Source organism: Podarcis gaigeae (assembly GCF_964106915.1).
Source record: "Podarcis gaigeae genome assembly, chromosome: 14".
In the NCBI taxonomy this organism is placed as follows: domain Eukaryota; kingdom Metazoa; phylum Chordata; class Lepidosauria; order Squamata; family Lacertidae; genus Podarcis; species Podarcis gaigeae.
In genome coordinates, this window is record NC_139690.1 from 33,126,177 (window position 1) to 33,143,816 (window position 17,640).

The 17,640-nt window shown below is 43.7% G+C and overlaps 1 protein-coding gene across 36 annotated transcripts in view; it reads right to left on the minus strand.

Annotated features, from left to right (window-relative positions):
• The window catches only part of RBFOX1 (RNA binding fox-1 homolog 1), a 1,459,852-nt gene that overhangs the window by 218,290 nt on the left and 1,223,922 nt on the right, over positions 1-17,640 (minus strand). Inside the window, exon 1 of one of the 36 annotated variants that reach the window (XM_083710887.1) lies at positions 11,817-11,837. The exons of the other annotated variants lie outside the window; for them this stretch is intronic. Within the exon in view, the coding sequence (XP_083567013.1) occupies positions 11,817-11,819 (3 nt within the window). The 5' untranslated portion in view covers positions 11,820-11,837. Of the gene's footprint in view, positions 1-11,816; positions 11,838-17,640 lie in introns of those variants that run through there. 36 annotated transcript variants of the gene reach the window in all.

Genomic DNA, 17,640 nt, shown 5'->3' on the forward strand with positions numbered 1-17,640 from the left:
ATTTGGCTGAGCAGTAAGTCATATCGGGCATATTCAGAGGGCCTCAGACAAGTTGGGTACACAAAGTGATGGATTGCTGAAAGTTGGGTTGGATTGGGCCAGAGTGATCCACAGCTCTCAGGGGTCAGGGCATCAGGCAGAAAGGAGAGGAAGGCAGGATGGAAAAAAGCACACACACAAAGGCTAAGACCTACTTGACTGATGGCTATGATAAAGGAGGCCCAACACTGCTGCTTCTTTTCCTGCCTGACACTCTGACCTGAAAGGTCAATGCCTCTGCTCAACAGCTGATGAATGAAGGCATCAATCCTGTGTGGTATGGGTACTGCTTTTCCTGTGACTTTCTTCCTGCCTAACTGTCAAGGGCACTCCCAGTCAAAGGAATGTTCACGGCAGAGAGTTCACTCATTATTGTCAAAGATAACACTTGCAGTCACTTCTACAAGTCTGGATACCTACACACACCAATCTAGAGTCTAGGCAGCTACTCCCAGATCCACACTGTATGTAGCAGTTGCAACAACTGGGGATCACTCGCCCTTCACCTGTTTATGTACCCTCCCCTGGTGGGCTATGCACAAGAGACTGCAGCTGCATGGAAACTTCCTCTGCTCTTCTTGCTTCAATTCTCTCCTGGGTCTAGGAGAAAGTAGTGCAGGAGAGGGTGGGGAAGCACCCAACCCTTCACTTGCCTGGCCTGCCTCTTCTTCCTCTTCCTCCAGCTCTGAAGTTTCCCTAACCTCTGTTTCTTGCCTCCTGGCTAGTACAGGTACCCAGAAACCACTGTCCCCCTCTTCTGAGTCAGCCCAATCATCACATTCATCAGCGTCTTGCCAGTCCCTAACATTAACAGATTTTAAGAAGAAGGATCGGAGCCAGGCTACTGTTCTTTGGGGAGCACAGAACAAAAGAATTGTGAAGTTGGACAGTCCCCGGGGCTCATCTAATTCAACCCCTTGCAATAAAGGAATCACACTGAAAGAAACTCTGACAGTTTGCCATCCAATCTCTGTTGAAAAGCCACCAATAAAGGAGAGCCCACCACCTTCTGAGGTTGTCTACCCCACTGTTGAGCTGCTGTTGTCCTCAGAAAGGTGTCCCTGAGGTTGAGTTGGATTCTCCTTTCTTGTAATTTGAATCTATTACTTCAATACCTACTTTCTGAAGCAGTAAAAAAACAAGCTCACTGTGACAGCCCTTCAGATATTTGAAGATGACTATCGTATCGCCTCTCTGTCTCCTCTTCTCTAGGCTAAAGATACCCAGCTCCCTCCACTGTTCCCCATAAGACTTGGTTTACAGACTTTTATCAATTTGGTCCCCTTGCTTTGCACATGTTCCAGCACAGGGTAAATTTCTCTGATCCAGAGACTACAGATCAGGGACACTGGGCAACAGGGGATCTGTGCACAGTTCTAATGTGTGTGGCTGGGATATGAGTCCTATTCAGACATTTACCCTCTAATGGGGGAGGAACAGGAAATTTTGTTTGCCCAAATCCCATTACAACAGCCTGAACCCCAACATGCTGGACTCCACCCCCTGACCTCTCCATATGTCTAACAATCTGAAAGGTGAGCCAGTGAACTTGCAAAGGCTGTTAAGGCCAGATCCCCCTGCTGAACTTCATTACACAGAGATATTAGGAGGACTGTATGACCTAGTTGAGATTCCTGCCTTGCAGGTGGTTGGATATGATGACCCTCAAGGTTCTTTCCAACTCTGCAATTCTATGCTTCTGTGAATCTATCTCAGTGATAGAGCATCACTGGGGAATGATAGTTGCTCAGTGGCAGAGCACTGCATGCAGAAGACCCCAAATTCAATCCCTGGTGTCTCCAAGAAGGGTTGGGAAATCTTGGAGAGCCTTTTTCCAGTCAGTGCAGATGATACTGAGCTAGATGAGCTAATGGCCTGACTCAGTATGAACCAGTCATCTCCTATGTTCCTAGAAGATGGATATCAGTGACTAAGAAGGAACTGTCCTCAACCCACTCCAGAGTTAGGACTACAAACATACACTTGCCTGGGGTGGCTTCCTGATGGAGTGGGGTGGGGGGTGGGATTCTGTCCTATTCCTGGCAAATCCATTTACCAGGGGAGACAGGAGATGAGACATTATGTCGTCCACTTGAAACTCAAGTTGGGTCCTGCATAGAGTGACACTGTCAGAGGTGTGCTAAGTCACATTAAGGGTGGGAAAATGTGTCCTAAGAGATGGAACAAATATGCAGATGGAAGTAAGGATGTGGCTGTAGTTAAGGGAATAAGCAACTTCTCCCTTCAAGGCATTTGAAAAATCATTATATCATCGGGCAGGTAGGATTTGCCTGGGTAGTCAGGGATGCATATCCGCTGACAGAATGCAAGCTGCATTTATTGACAATTGTATACATCTTTACCACATCCCCCTTTACTTATCCCCCCTTCTAAACATGGAAGCGCTAACATTTGTATATTTACTTTGTTAGGAAGAGAATCCATCCTCTAATATTGGTACTTCTTTGGGTGGTGAGGGTATTTTTTTTGGGGGGGGGTATTCTTTTCTCTAGGGGACGCAGGTGGTGCTGTGGGTTAAAGCCTCAGTACCTAGGACTTGCCGATTGAAAGGTCAGCGGTTCGAATCCCTGCGGCGGGGTGCGCTCCCGCTGCTCGGTCCCAGCGCCTGCCAACCTAGCAGTTCGAAAGCACCTCCGGGTGCAAGTAGATAAATAGGGACCGCTTACCAGCGGGAAGGTAAACGGCGTTTCCGTGTGCGGCTCTGGCTCTGGCCAGAGCAGCGATGTCACACTGGCCACGTGACCCGGAAGTGTCTTCGGACAGCGCTGGCCCCTGGCCTCTTGAGTGAGATGGGCGCACCAACCCCAGAGTCTAGCAAGACTGGCCCGTACGGGCAGGGGTACCTTTACCCTTTACCTATTCTTTTCTCTACTGTCTCCAGCTCTGCACAGAGAATGCCAGCTGTGGTTGCCCCACATTTATATAATTGCATTAGGGTGCTTGCTGTTTTACTTTCACTCCTCTCCTTAATAATTCCCAACACTGAATTTGTCTTACCCCACCCCAAAAGCACAGTACGCTGCTGTAAAATTACTCTCTTGTATACTCTCTCTCTCACTCTCCTTCAATCCCCCCCCCCCTTGCCCATTGCAAATGTTCACACAGGCATTTTAAAAGGCCCAACAGATAACATTAAAATAATGTTAAAAGCTGAGCACTCTTATTAGATAAAAGTGGGCCTAGCACATTAGGAGGTGTTGAGTTAATAGGAAAACAGCTTTGATTCACTAGCCTCTGTCTAACACACCAGTACAACAGAAGTAAAAAGGGAAATAGAAACTCCCCTCTAATCACCTCCTGTTAGCGACAACTATAGGCAAATTGCTAGTGAGGATTAAGTGGGGAGACTATCACAGGATCAGTGTCAAGCAGAAAAAAGGCTCCATTTGTGAGCGATCATGACTGTAATTGCTTCCTTAAGAGCTTTAGGATTTGCTAAGTGCAATCTTTTGGAGTGTGGACACAGCATAGGTGCAGAGGGAAAGAAGGGGGAGGTGGAACACTAGGCAGGCTACAATACACTCAAATAATCCTGCCATTGGTACACCTCCCATGGGGCTCCACATGCCCTGATTTTTTCAGTTTAAAACATTAGTAAATCACTCCCTGTCTTTTGTCCTGGTTTTGGCGGTGATATTAGGGGTGAACATGCTTATCTGCCTGTTTCCCTTCCACCCTCTTCCTAAAACTGCCTGACCAGATAGCAGATGTCAATGAATGTTTTTAAAAGCATAAGAGCCCTGTTATGGATCGGACCCTGCACATATCACCTCCAGCATCCTGGCCTCACAGTGTCAACCAAATGCCTCTGGAAATCTGGGAAGCCTGAGTGCAACAGTATGCTCCCCACTTGTGGTTCCAATAAACTGGAATAAAGTTTCACACTGCCTTCAACAGCAGAGGCAGAGCACAGCTATTGGCTTCCTCTGTCCTCGAAGCAGGGAGGGATTTGTTCTCATGTTTTTATCCTATTAATCAGGGGTGGACATAAGGTAGATTTAAAACTATTGGTAGATGTCTGAGTGATTTGCAGACAATCAGCAATGATTTCTAACTCCCAATTATTTAACAGTAGCAGTAACAAAATTCCTCTTTCCCTATCCTAAGCTATACCATTGAAAAATAAAATAAAAAGCTTGGAGTGATATGGAGGGGATTTATGTAGAATTTATGTGGCACAGTTAAGCTACTCAATGCAAATTGCTGGGCTCAGAATTCCTAAATGTTTCTTTTGCAGCAGCTTTTGGTTGGTAAGATCTCAGAGGAGGAGGAGGAGGAGGAGGAGGAGGAGGAGGAGGAGGAGGAGGAGATGATGATGGCAAGTAGATTCCACAAGCCCTCAGCACTCTGGAAATCACCATGAACATTGATGACAATCATAATCCTCATCCCCATTCCAGACAACTAGTCAATTCATGCTGAGCAAAAAAAGAACACAATGGTGATGTTGGGTCTAACATTATGAAACCGTAATAAGATCCCTGCTGGATCAGGCCAAAGCTCATCCAGTCCAGCATCATGTTCTCATATAAGTGACCAGTCAGATGCCTATGGGAAGTACACAAGCAGAACCTCGTCACAGTAGCACTCTCCCCATTTGTGCTTCTCAGCAGCTCATTTACAAAGGAATACTGCCTCCAACAGTGGAGTTATGTACATGATCCATTCACGCAGGCACTTTTGAGTCCCATCATTTTCAACAGAAGAGTTCAGCTTGTGCTTTAACTCACTTCCAATGAAATCACTGGGAGCAAAAATTCACTGTTGTGGTTAAGACCAGCAATTCGCAGAGTGATGCAATTGCATTTTGAAGCGGCCCAATCGTAGCAAATTCTACAGATTATTCTGGTGAACTTAAACTGGCAAAAAAGGATGGTGTAACTCAAACACTATTTACAGGCTGGTTTTCCTTGTGTTAAGCTTAAGCTGGCTAAGCCCTGATCCAAAACAGAGTTTGGAACTGGCATACTTTACCCTGGCTTAACATAATTTTACATCAGCTTCTTGTGTATAGGATTGCCCTGTAAGAGTGATAATTGGAGCACTGCTCACTGAGACGGAATTAGGGGGCGATACAAAGGTTCCACCACACTGGGCAACAGGGCCATCTTCCCCATAGGTGCTAAGGGTGCAGGGCACCTGGGTGCTGGGCTCTCAGGGGCGCCAGGCCAAGAGTCCAGGGCCTGAGTGCTGAGTCCAGGGAAGAGCCCACCCATTGGTCAGAGTGCCACAGCAGGCTCGTCTGCTGCAGGTGGCTCTGCACCGTGAGTTTGGGGGCGACCGAGCCAGCGAGACGCTGTGGCGGCCGGCTGACTTTGCCCTCCTGCGCGCCTGGGACTGGGCAACCTGGGGGGGTGCCGAGCGCATCTTTGCACCCCGGTGCCACGTATGCTTAACACAGCCCTGCTGGGCACTGACCCTAGAGGGTGCTGCAGCTATGATGTAGTAGTGAATTAATCAGAATGGAAGGCCAAAGGTGCTCCTAAAGGGCACCTCCGAAATTTGAAAGACTAAGGTCCATCCCTGCTGCTCAATCTGAAAATACTTTAAAGTGACTTGCCTTTAAATTTAAGCCATTTTAAAATGGCTTGATTAGGCTAAAACTACCTTAGATTCAAAAAGACTGTCTTAAGTGGCAGTCAGTGTGGCTGGTAACTGGAAGGGCTTTTATATTGACTTTGATAGGGATGCTTCAGAAATCCAATATTTGCAAATTCCAAGAAGTGAACTGATCTGCACCTTTCAGGTTTTAATGCATGGATCAGAAGAGAGATATGCATCAGATTCTGTACCTCTCCCAATGCAGCAATGTGATGCTCGGCTCAAATAAAAAGGAAAAGAAATAAAGAAGAAGTATCAAAATCCATTTTAAAATGCTATTTTGAGATAAAACCGGTCTAGAAATCTGTATGCCGAGATAAAATGTTATTTAAATGTGAATTAGTTTTTAATAATAAATAAATAAAAATGGCAGATTAATGCAGAAACAGTCTGATGTGTGGAGACAGGGGTTTGGGGTTTTTTTTTGAGTAAATGAATACAGCATGTATAAGGTGAAGTAGGACCTTCATCAGTATGGAATAATAGAGGGCAAGGAACCATCTCAGGTAGCAGTCCTCATCATGGCATGTTAGGTAGGTAGGCAGCATCTGTTATTACAATATTAGAGATGGAGGACTAAGGCCAATTCATATCTCCCCCACTTAGTCTCTAAGGAAGGGCAAGCTCCAGATCAAAGGATGGCCTAGCCAGAGAACCATATTATAGGCCCATGTACCCATTGGTGCATCCTGGTGCACTTATCTGATGATGCCAGGTGCAACATAGCAGACTAATGGGCCTAGCTGCAATTTAATTTCCCCATAACGCTCCACAAGGTAGCATTCCTCAGAAGCATGATGGGGAGTGCTGTTGGGGTGGGGGCAGGGAGATAAGCAGAAGGACCACAGCTTAGTGGAAGAGCATCTGCTTTGCATGCAGAAAGACCCAGGTTCAATCCCTTGCACTTCCATGTAGGGCATTTCCTTTCTGAAATCCTGGGTAGCCACTGCCAGTCAGAGGGGGTGGTTGTTTTATTATCATTGAAACTGCCAGTCAGTGTTGACAACACTGTGTTAAATGGATCAACGGTCTAACTTGGTAAAAGGCGTCTTGCTATCATCTGAGGCAGCTCCACAGCATGTGAATTCCTGCTAATTTCCTAGCATTTGTTGAGTTGTTTCATTTTGAAACCAACTTCATGCCAGCATTGTGACATGTATCGGAAAGTCCCCTTCCAGAACTGGTGCATCAAGTTCCGTTTCAGAAAGATTCCAGAGAAACATTCTCATTTTACGCTTCAGACCATTTACTGTGCTCTTTGCTGATTAGTTGCGATGAAGTTGATAATTCTGTAATGCATATTGACACTTTGGGTAACACCATTTGCTGTTTGTCTACTCGCTCACAGTAGTTTTGAGGTCAGTTGGCAACCCAGCCTCAGGGTAGGCATGTGGCTAGAGATGGGGGGAGGAATTGATTCAGTTTGCATTTAAAGATGGAGCTACATATTTCACTTTCTCAAAATTATTGAAGCCAAGCAATTTTTTTAAATAAAAAAAAATAGGTCAGATTTGCCTACAAACGCATATATGCCTGGATAGCTCAGTTAGTTAGAGCATGGTGCTGACAATGCCAAGACTGCAGGTTCGATCCCCATATGGGGCAACTGCGTATTCCTGCAGTTGGACTACATGATCCTCAGGGTCTCTTCCAACTCTGCGATTCTATGATTCTATGATATTCAATGCTGCATATATTGATGAAAATAACATTCAACTATATATTACGTAAGGTGAAATTGCTTTGCAAAAATGTATGTCTTAGGAAAATTGCATACAAAATTGTGTATATTAAAATTAAATTGCACTAAAAAGCTGATTATTTTTTCTCAAGGGCTTTAAAAAAAAGACATTCACAAACTGATGTGGAATTGAAGATAAGTGAATTTAAGGTTGGAAAAATGAGAAACTGAGAGGAACAAAACTGACAGATGTAGCTTTCCTTGCTTGTGGCTCAGCAAATCTAAATAATTGGGGTTCTGTTTTTGTTCATCTTATTGGAGGGGGGCAGAGATAGAAGTATCAATCATCCTTTTATACACCTTTATTTTTGATGAATTTAATATGTATCCGCAATACAGGAATAGCCAAAAATAAAAATAGAGTCATTCAAATGTGAGAATAGAGATAAATCAGACAGAGTGAAATGCAATCTCATATGAAGTTATAATGACCATCACCATCATAAATCAATTAATTAAATTTCTATACTGTCCTTCACCAGAAGGCCACAGGGCAGTTTACGACATGAAACACAACATGCATAATAATAGCAAAAGGAGTGGGGAGACAATACCCCTTGGCTTTAGAAGGCTGTAGATTGATTAACAGCCACCTAACAATATGCAATAAAGGCACCAGGCATGCTTCCCTGGAGAGAGCATTCCACAAACGAGGGGCCACCACAGAAAATGTTAGTTCTCGTGCAGCTGCCCTCTGGACCTCACATGAAGGAAGAACAAGAAGAAGGACCTCAGATGGTGATTGCAGGGTTCAAGTTGGTTCATATTTATACCCCACCCATCTGGCTGGGTTTCCCCACTCACTCTGGGCGGTTCACAACAGAATATTAAAAACACACTAAAACATCAGTCATTAAAAACTTCTCTAAACATGGCTGCCTTCAGATGTCTTCTAAAAGTCAGATACAGTGGTACCTCGGGTTACAGACGCTTCAGGCTACAGACTCCGCTAACCCAGAAATAGTACCTTCGGTTAAGAACTTTGTTTCAGGATAGACTAGAAATCGTGCTGTGGCGGCACGGCGGCAGCGGGAGGCCCCATTAGCTAAAGTGGTACCTCAGGTTAAGAACAGTTTCAGGTTAAGAACAGACCTCCAGAATGAATTAAGTTCTTAACCCAAGGTACCACTGTAATTGTTTATTTCCTTGACATCTGGTGGGAGGGCGTTCCACAGGGCAGGTGCCACTACCGAGAAGGCCCTCTGCCTGGTTTCCTATAACCTCACTTCTCGCAGTGAGGGAACCGCCAGAAGGACCTCAGAGCTGGACTTCTGTATCCAGGCTGAACGATGGGGGTGGAGACACTCCTTCAGGTATACTGAGCCCAGGCTGTTTAGGGCTTTATAGATTAAAAAAACAGCACTTTGTATTGGGCCTTGAAACTAAATGGCACCCAGTGTAGTCGGGCCAGGATTGACGTTATATGCTTAAAGCGTCTTGACCCAGTGAGCAGCCTGAATTCTGCACCAGCTGGAGGTTCTGAACCACCTTCAGAGGCAGCCCCATGTACAGTAGCATTTAGTACCATTGCCATGTCTCCTGGGATTTTATGAGGTGGAGCATGGCAGATTAGTGTGTGGAACCTGGCGGGACATGAGGGGACCGATTCCAATAGAGGGGGAGAGAGAGAGAAAAAATCAAACCTAGGCTCTGGAAGTCTGCTGGGCATGGAGGAGAGGTCATTGCAAAAGCTTTTCAAATGACAAAGAAATAATATCCTGCCCCCTTGATTTGGGTCGCTCTCTATGAGATTTTGATCCCCCCCCATACACTCATACCAAACCTGGGAAACTCCAGATTTGATCCTGAGACTTGGTGATTCTATGAGTTATAACCCTAGATAACATATCTGAAAGTTCCTATAACTGCAGAAGGTGAAACTTTAATCAAATCGAAAAATATAAAGAGTAGGTAAGAAAAACTGATCCCACCAATGCTTAGATAGGCATTATTATACATAGTTCTAGCCCACAACATGATGAATTATGATATTTTCCTTCATCTTTTTTGGGGGGGGCAGACGGAAAAAATGTTAATATAATACAGGTTTTGTTGATGTTTTTGAAGCTTCAACCAATAAAGACAGAGAAGAGAAATAAAAATCAGGTTTTGTCATCACAGTCTTTTCCAGCTAAGTCCCATCCCCATCCCTACCCCCAATGACAAATTAATTTAACTTCCCGATTTCCCCCTTGCTGAATTAGCTTTGAAGTTTCAATCTAGATTACAAGTGTTAGTATATATCATTTAATAAATCTATAATTGTGGGGGAGGGAGGGAGAAAGAGAATGCCAATTAACCAAAGAAATGATCTAATTTAAGTGATCAGAATGTGAGCATTTCATCTATGCAGTACTAAAACAATTGGTTTCACTGAAGAAATGAAATAATCAGATCTCTGAATTCTGCATGACCTAATTTTTTACTACGCAAAAAGAAAAGACAGAACACACACACAAAATAAATTAATGACCCCATTTAAATTGTACTAGAAACACAGACCATCCTCTTTTGCACAAGCAGTTATCAAAGCCGATATTACAGTAACTAATTGTCACAACGCAGCAACGTTTTTACTATACAGTCATCATTCGCTTACTTAGCAAGACCAGAGAAAAGGATTACACTCGACAGAAACCAGCGTCAAAAGAAAACTGCACCAGTTATAGAAGGCTTTCTTGCATCCCCACCACCACCACCAATATATTTTGTCACCGCATGACAGCAATTAAATCATGAACAGTTACAGCAAAATGCAACACAAAATGCAACAAAATTATTGGTCTATTATGATTTTTTTTGCAAGGGGGGGGGACCTCATTTGTTCCATTTAGCCTTGAAAAGTATTCACATCTCAAAACGTCATGTTGCTAACATTTCAGAAAACGAGCGGCAGAAGCAAAAGAGACCCACCAGTGGCCAGCAATCAATCAATGACAAATCTTACTAACAATGCACTCATAATCTCAACACCCTATACAAATATTCAAGGCATCCTGCATATTTTTGAAACTGGGACTGCCATTGCCATCTTCCTAATTGCATTATAACAATTTCTTTGGGGAACGCCACTCGGGTGGGGAGAATCACTCCATCCTAGGAAGAGTTCCTTCTGAAGATTAAATGGAAATTAAGTATGACATCCTGTCTGCCATCACAAGACCTTATTATCTGCGAAACTACCGTCCCAAAAGGAGGGCACACCCAGCCTCGAATTATGCATTTAACTCAAAAGAGATTTTAAAAATACAAGGAGGTAACCGGATCTTTCTGCAGAGCTGCTACTCCCTAAAAGAGATTGGTGGTAGATTTACAGCAGAAATAAACCTCTCCATGCAAATCAGTCCTCTAATGTACACCAGGTCTCTTAGGTTAAGAATGCATCCACATTTCTCTGACTGTGAAGATTGCTTGGCTTAAATTGCAAGACCTAAACAAGCCGTGATAAAATGGAAGTGATCTAACTTTTGAGATTGGGGAAGAAAAACCATACATTTTGCTCTCTTTATTCACTGCCTGGGCAAAGAATGAAACGATTCACTTTTTCCAAAGCTTACTCCGAACACCCCAAAGAAATAAAAAATACAAAATCAACCACAAACTTGGCTTAATTAATAGCAACACAAACATGAACATTGTTTCGATTAACACAGTATCTATTAATGGAAATTATTTATATGTTTTTGTTTTTAAAATAATAATTGCTATTATCAATACACATACAGCTTTATTTAGTTTAAAGGGTAAAGTATATATATCTATACCTATCTATCTATATCTGAAAAACAATAAATTAAACATGCAAATATGTCTCGCTTCTAAATGCATTATCACTCTCTCAGAAACTCTGTTAAGTTGTGAATCTCGAAAGGAAAATGATATTAGCCCACACTCCACCCACCTGAAAATCAAACCAAACCTCTTTCTTTTATACCAGCTGGACACATGACCCGGTCAACGAATCAAAAGACAGACCCGAGGAGATGACATACAGGCTATAAATGATATTACCACCCCCTTGGTAAGCAGAACGGCGCAAACCAGAAGCCACTTGGCACAAGACCTCCACACTTCCAGCATCGCTGAGCATTTGCCATTATCTGATATCATACCGCCGTCATGATTAAGAACAGGCACAAGCGCTAGGCAAGAGGATTCCAGTTCAACAATGAAATGCTCTCCCACCAAATACCAAGATAATGATTTTTCAGCTAGCAAGGAGAAGAAGCGGGGGGCGGGGGGGGGGAGGGAAAAAAGAGAAAGAAAGAAAAAATTGCACCGCTTGTTTCATTACCTATCATTAACTCCCATTTACTATCAATTTGCAACCTCTCTAGGCAATCAAGGCTTCAAAGGGGCCAATTTGAATTAGTTTGGAAAGCAGAAACAAGATTGTTTGCCCCCACCCCAATACCATGTGGGATGGCTGCCCATCCACGTTGCTCTTTTCTCACTTTCCGGCTCAGCCTGAACTGTATTTCCAGGAGTTAAAGAGCTAAGTGAGATTAGAGACGAAGGCTGCCCTTGTGCTTTGATTTTCGCTCCCTTCATTCTTCCTTCTCGTGTTTTTTTTTTTTTTTAAATCTCCCCCCTCCTCCCATTATACATAAGAATCTCTCGCTCACTCTTTAATTGTACAGGCACTCACCCCACTGAGATGGAGGCCCCTTTGCAGGGTTGGATAGCCCAGAGTTTGTTAGTAGCTAGCAAGAAGCTCCTGGTCAGTTTTTAAAAATATATATATATTGAGATATATATATACAAAATAACCACCCCAACTACGATGCTTCCACCCCCCCTCCTTTCCTTTCCTTTTTTTTTTAAAGGCAAAGCATCAGGGGGATGTGCAAGAGGAGAAGGAAGAGGGGGAAGAGATGGAAAATTAATAATCCAACAGGCAGCTCTCTCACTGTTATTAATCATGCTGCTACTTTCCCAAGCCACAGAGAAGCCGCAATCCGAACATGGGGGGGGGGGGGAGAGGATCTCATTGGCTGCCGATGTTCATTCCGATACATCTTAGCCAATCTTTCCTTCCTCCACTTCTTTTTTTCCCCCTCTCCTTCCTTTCTTTCTTGCCTTAAGGTACAAATATCTACGAAAAGCAGTTACAAAACCCAGGGAAATGAAGAAGAGGAGGAGGAGGAGAAAGGAGGGGGAGGGGGGAGGAGAGTCACATTCCCAGGGAAGAGAATGCTCAGTCCAGTTAATGCACTCTAAACTTTATTTGAGCTGACTCGTCATTTGATCCTCCCGTGACAGGGTCAGCGCGCGGCAAGCAATTCCACAGCAGTCCCCCCCTCCCCAAATCATAGCATAATCGAATTGCAGCCTATTTCCCGAACCTATAATGAAAAAGGCAACCCAAATAAAGCAGCTAATGCTGGCAGCCTCCCTTTGCTGTCTTACATTATTACTGCCGATTGCTTGCCTCCATTTCCCCTGTACTCTAACAATGAATATATTTCACAGCTCACTTGCTTTACTGTGTGGGTGGCGTGGCATAGACACCTACATGATATGAAAGAAAATCTAAAACAATAGGGGTTGTGTGTGTGTGTGTGTGTGTGTGTGTGTGTTGCTGCTTATGGTTCCTTAACAGGCAATCGCTGGTGGGAAAGACAATTCTGAGTCTCAGTGACACAAGGATAGAAGCTAGTGATGCTCAAACTAGACTTGTTATTCAAAAAACAATACTTTCCAACTTCTCAGTCAGCCATTCATGAAACTGCAAACCTTTCAAGCAAAGCTTCCTTACCTGGCAGGGGGTGGGGGGAAGGTAGACCCTCAAGTCATTCCAGATACATTGCTTTTTAAAGAATATTCTCAACTTTACCAGATGAACATCAGCCTGGCTGCATGCCACATATTTCATATCACTAGGGTTTCATACACAATCCTGCAGATAAATCACACAGCTGCCGAATGGACCCATTTTCTCTTACTGGAAACATTAGAGCACAAAGCTGGATGTGGTTTTACATCATTCCATTAATGTGCAAGTAATGACCAATCTTCAGTAAATTAATCAGTTTATGTGACATGCCTCCCTTACATTTGCATGGTTAGACAGCTTCATCACATGCCAAATCCTCTTAACTCCTTCAGACAGCAGTGGGGTAGGACCTGATATCTTTTCTGAAAAATCGACTCTAACATCTATGCCTGAATAATAGTGTCATGAAACTCAAAAGGCCATTCCAGAATTTTGATCTTAAACTACTCCAAGAAAGGTATGACCTCACTTGCTGCACATAATGGTTTCTCTTTTTAAACCAGTTGTGGGGAACTTTTGACCCTTCATCTTAAACTACTCCAAGAAAGGTATGACCTCACTTGCTTGGTTTCTCTTTTTAAACCAGTTGTGGGGAACTTTTGACCCTTCAAATGTTGCTGAACTACAACTCTCATCATCCCTGGTCATTGCCCATACTTGCTGAAGCTGTTGATGGCTGTGGGTCAGCAACATCTGGAGGGGCAGAGGTTTCTCACACCCATCTTAAAGCTTAACATTATGCATGTTAATTCCACAATTTTGACAGGGAATACAAGGAATCACAAAGAAATGTTTACATTTCACACACACCCCAGTTGAAAAAGACCTCTGAAAATGTGCATTTATTTTGTCTTAACATTTCTCCCATCAGTTTTCATTATCATAGATCCATATAAAGTAACTTGGTGGAATCTCCAAGGAACCAGTCTATCAAATACTACAAGACATGATAACAAAATATAAGCTCTATGTGTAGACCTGAAATGTCTCATATTATCAGTTTCTGGGAAGTAGATGACCATGGGAGCATATTATCCTCCTGTCCTGCTTCTGAACTTCATTGAAGCATTCGGTTTGCTATACTGGTAATGTCAGTATAGCAATGTAGTCAGTACTTAGCTAGATGGAGCAATGATATGGATCTGACTCAAAAAGGGCAGTTTCTTATATTTCTATGTTCCTTTGGTTAGATCCAGAGGTTCCTGGGAACTTCAAGGAAACCAAAATAGTTTATAATGATAATGAAGAGGAGATTTTTGATAAGTGTCCCAAAAACGGGTTATTGCAATGGTGGGACAGTGAACAGAGAATGCTTGTGTAGCAGCCAGTGATAAGGAGTTTAGTCTGTATGTCCTTATTGATCACTCTTGGCACCCCAAAAGGTAGACTCGAGGTCTGGTAAATAAAGAATGGGCAAGTATCACTAATGTATTGATGCCACCAAAATATACAGGCTGACAGCTCCATTAGAAGCCTTCCTCATTCAGTGAACTTCACAATTAAAATTTTCTTGGACCACATCCTGCACTCCTCAATCAGACAAAAACAGTCCAGCTGATGTCACTGGTCATGTTGCTTGAGCAAAGACTGTCCTGGCACTTGGTCATGTTCCTCTGCTGAACACCATGTGGGTGAACAACAGATGAACGTTATATTTTAATTAAATAGACAGCACAGAACCAATACTAATTACTAAGGAAGCATGCTTAAATAAGGTCATAAATTACTGTTAACAATCTCCCACCTTTGATTAACTGTGGGATTCTGCTTGCTTGGCTCTTGATATTGTAATGTTCAGAGACAACCACTGGGAAGAAAGCCAGTTAAATTTGGGGGGGAGGCGGGGAGAAGAGATACTGGACTAATGTATCTCAGTCCTGCTTGCTTTCAAGCACATAGCTCCAGATAGCACCAGCAAAACAACACTGGAATTCTGGTGCAATTTTATCTTTGTAGTAGAACCATGCTGTGTATTCATGCATAGTTAGCCTAGGTGAACACTGTTATTAAAATAGTAGGGTGGTGGGTGATATCTGAGGTCTGCTCTGATACCCATGGGTCATCTTTGGGAAAAATCTATTTTATAACTGGGAGCTTAGCTCCAATAAAATAACTGGGAGTTTCCAATCTGAAAGCAAGTCTGGGATGGGTTTAGTCTGCTGTGAAAAGAGGAGTGCCCTGTCTACATGGGCGTAGCTGCCCCTCCCCAAGATCAAGTAAAACAATAGAAATACTTAACTGACCAGAATGTTGGTTCTGCCCTCCCAACAAAAATCCTGGCTACGCCCATGCCCGTCTATACTCCACACAACTCCGGTCTCCCATTTTCAGAACAATTTTAATCACTTCCCTTCGCACACACACTAATTTTCAGCTAAATATTCCCTCAGGATTTCCCCAGCAGAACATTTGGGCTCTACTTTAATCTGCATGAATGTCGTGATTTAAGCCAGGGGTCAGCAACCTTTTTCAGCCGTGGGCCAGTCCACCATCCCTCAGACCATGTGGTGGGCCGGATTATATTTTGGGGAAAAAATATGAACAAATTCCTATGCCACGCCCCACAAATAAAACAGAGATGCATTTTAAATAAAAGGACACATTCTACTCATGTAAAAACACGCTGATTCCCGGACCATCTGCAGGCTGGATTGAGAAGGTGATTGGGCCTCATCCGACCCCTGGGCCTTAGGTTGCCTACCCCGATTTAAGCAAACATCCCAATCAGAGCTCTTTCCCATTCACCCCAACTGAAGAAATAGTTATGCCCCCACAAATGGCTGCCCACGAGGACCAGCAAGCTCCACTGAAGTGAATGGGAATCTCCTGCAGAGAGAAGAGCCAAGTTGCATCCAGTATTGAGCCTACTCAAAGTACAGTAGATGCTTAACAATGAATGAACTTAAGTTTGCTGTGTTCATGCGTTTCAGTGGGTTTTACTCTCAGTAGGACTAATGTTGGATAGAACCTGCTGTACATAAGAGCAAGCTCCTAGGGGCCAAAAGCTCCTTCACCCCCCAGATGTTTGGTTTTGAGGGGGCTGGTCCCCCCTCAATGTTCAGAGGGTGTCCAGCTCCACCCCCTGGCTCCTCACAACGTTGCAAGCACAATGCCAGAATGTCAGGCGCCATCACGTCAGGCCCCTCGATTACACTGGGAAGCTGGCACCTCTGCCTCTCTAAGTGCACCAGAGAACAGGAACATAGGAAACTGCCTTTTATCAAGTCAGATCAGTGATGCTTCTAGCTCAGTACCGCTTACTCTGACTGGCAGAGAGTCTCTGGGAGTTCAGACTGGGCGTATTCCCAGCCCTACCTGGGAACACTGCGGATTGAAACCCCCACAAGGCTATAGATCAGGGTAAAACTAATTTACAATGATTCTCCTCAAACTCGAAAAAGTTGTTTAAAATAAATTCCTGCATCTTTTCACTGAGGGCATCTGCAGTCTTAAATAAATAAATAAAATCTTAAAGCCATCAGCTTCATCAAGATTCTCCCTCCCCCTCCCTTTTCTCAATCAGGTAATTAAACAGCTTCATCAGATAAAAGAAAACCAGGTCATTAACTTAGGGAAATAAGCAAAGCTGAATTCTTTTTTTAACACACACAGCTCAACATAATATAGTAAATATAAGCCATATTTGATAGGACACAAAATATGTAAAAGAACAAATTAAACCCCGAGCAAAATTTCCATACTGACAACAAAGGCAACAACAAAGAGCAGAGGCTTATATAAATACAATCACAGAAACCTGGAAATCATTGTAGTCTAAGGGCAGGATTCACCTAATGAGCCGTGCCAGCAAAAACCCAGCACAAGGACTTCTGCTTGTGCAATGAGGCTTTCCCTGAAAATGGCAGGGTGGGGGGCACCCAGGAACAGGACATGGAAGAAGGAAAGGGGGGAATCATCCTGTCTAGCAAGCTGCAGGAAAAGAAAGTTATTGAAGTGGGCAGGATCCAGTTAAAAAAGGCCTGCACACCCAAGGGATCAATCCTAAAAGAAGAAGAAGAGGAGGAGGAGGCGGAGGCGGAGGAGGAATAGTAGTTTGGATCTGATATCCCACTTCATCACTACCCGAAGGAGTCTCAAAGTGGCTAACATTCTCCTTTCCCTTCCTCCCCCACAACAAACACTCCATGAGGTGAGTGAGGCTGAGAGACTTCAAATAAGTGTGACTAGACCAAAGTCACCCAGCAGCTGCATGTGGAGGAGCGGGGACGCAAACCCGGTTCACCAGATTACAAGACTACTGCTCTTAACCACTACACCACACTGGCTCTAAGAGGGTCTAAGAGGCATTGGATGCTGGTCTGTTAGGGCAAATGGGGCAGTGGTCCACCAGTCTCATTGCCTTACTGAAACCCAGTTCTGAGGGTGCTGCTGCCTGTTCCATAGAGGCATCTGGTTAGCCACTGTGAGAACACGATGCTGGACTATATGGCTCGTTGGCCTG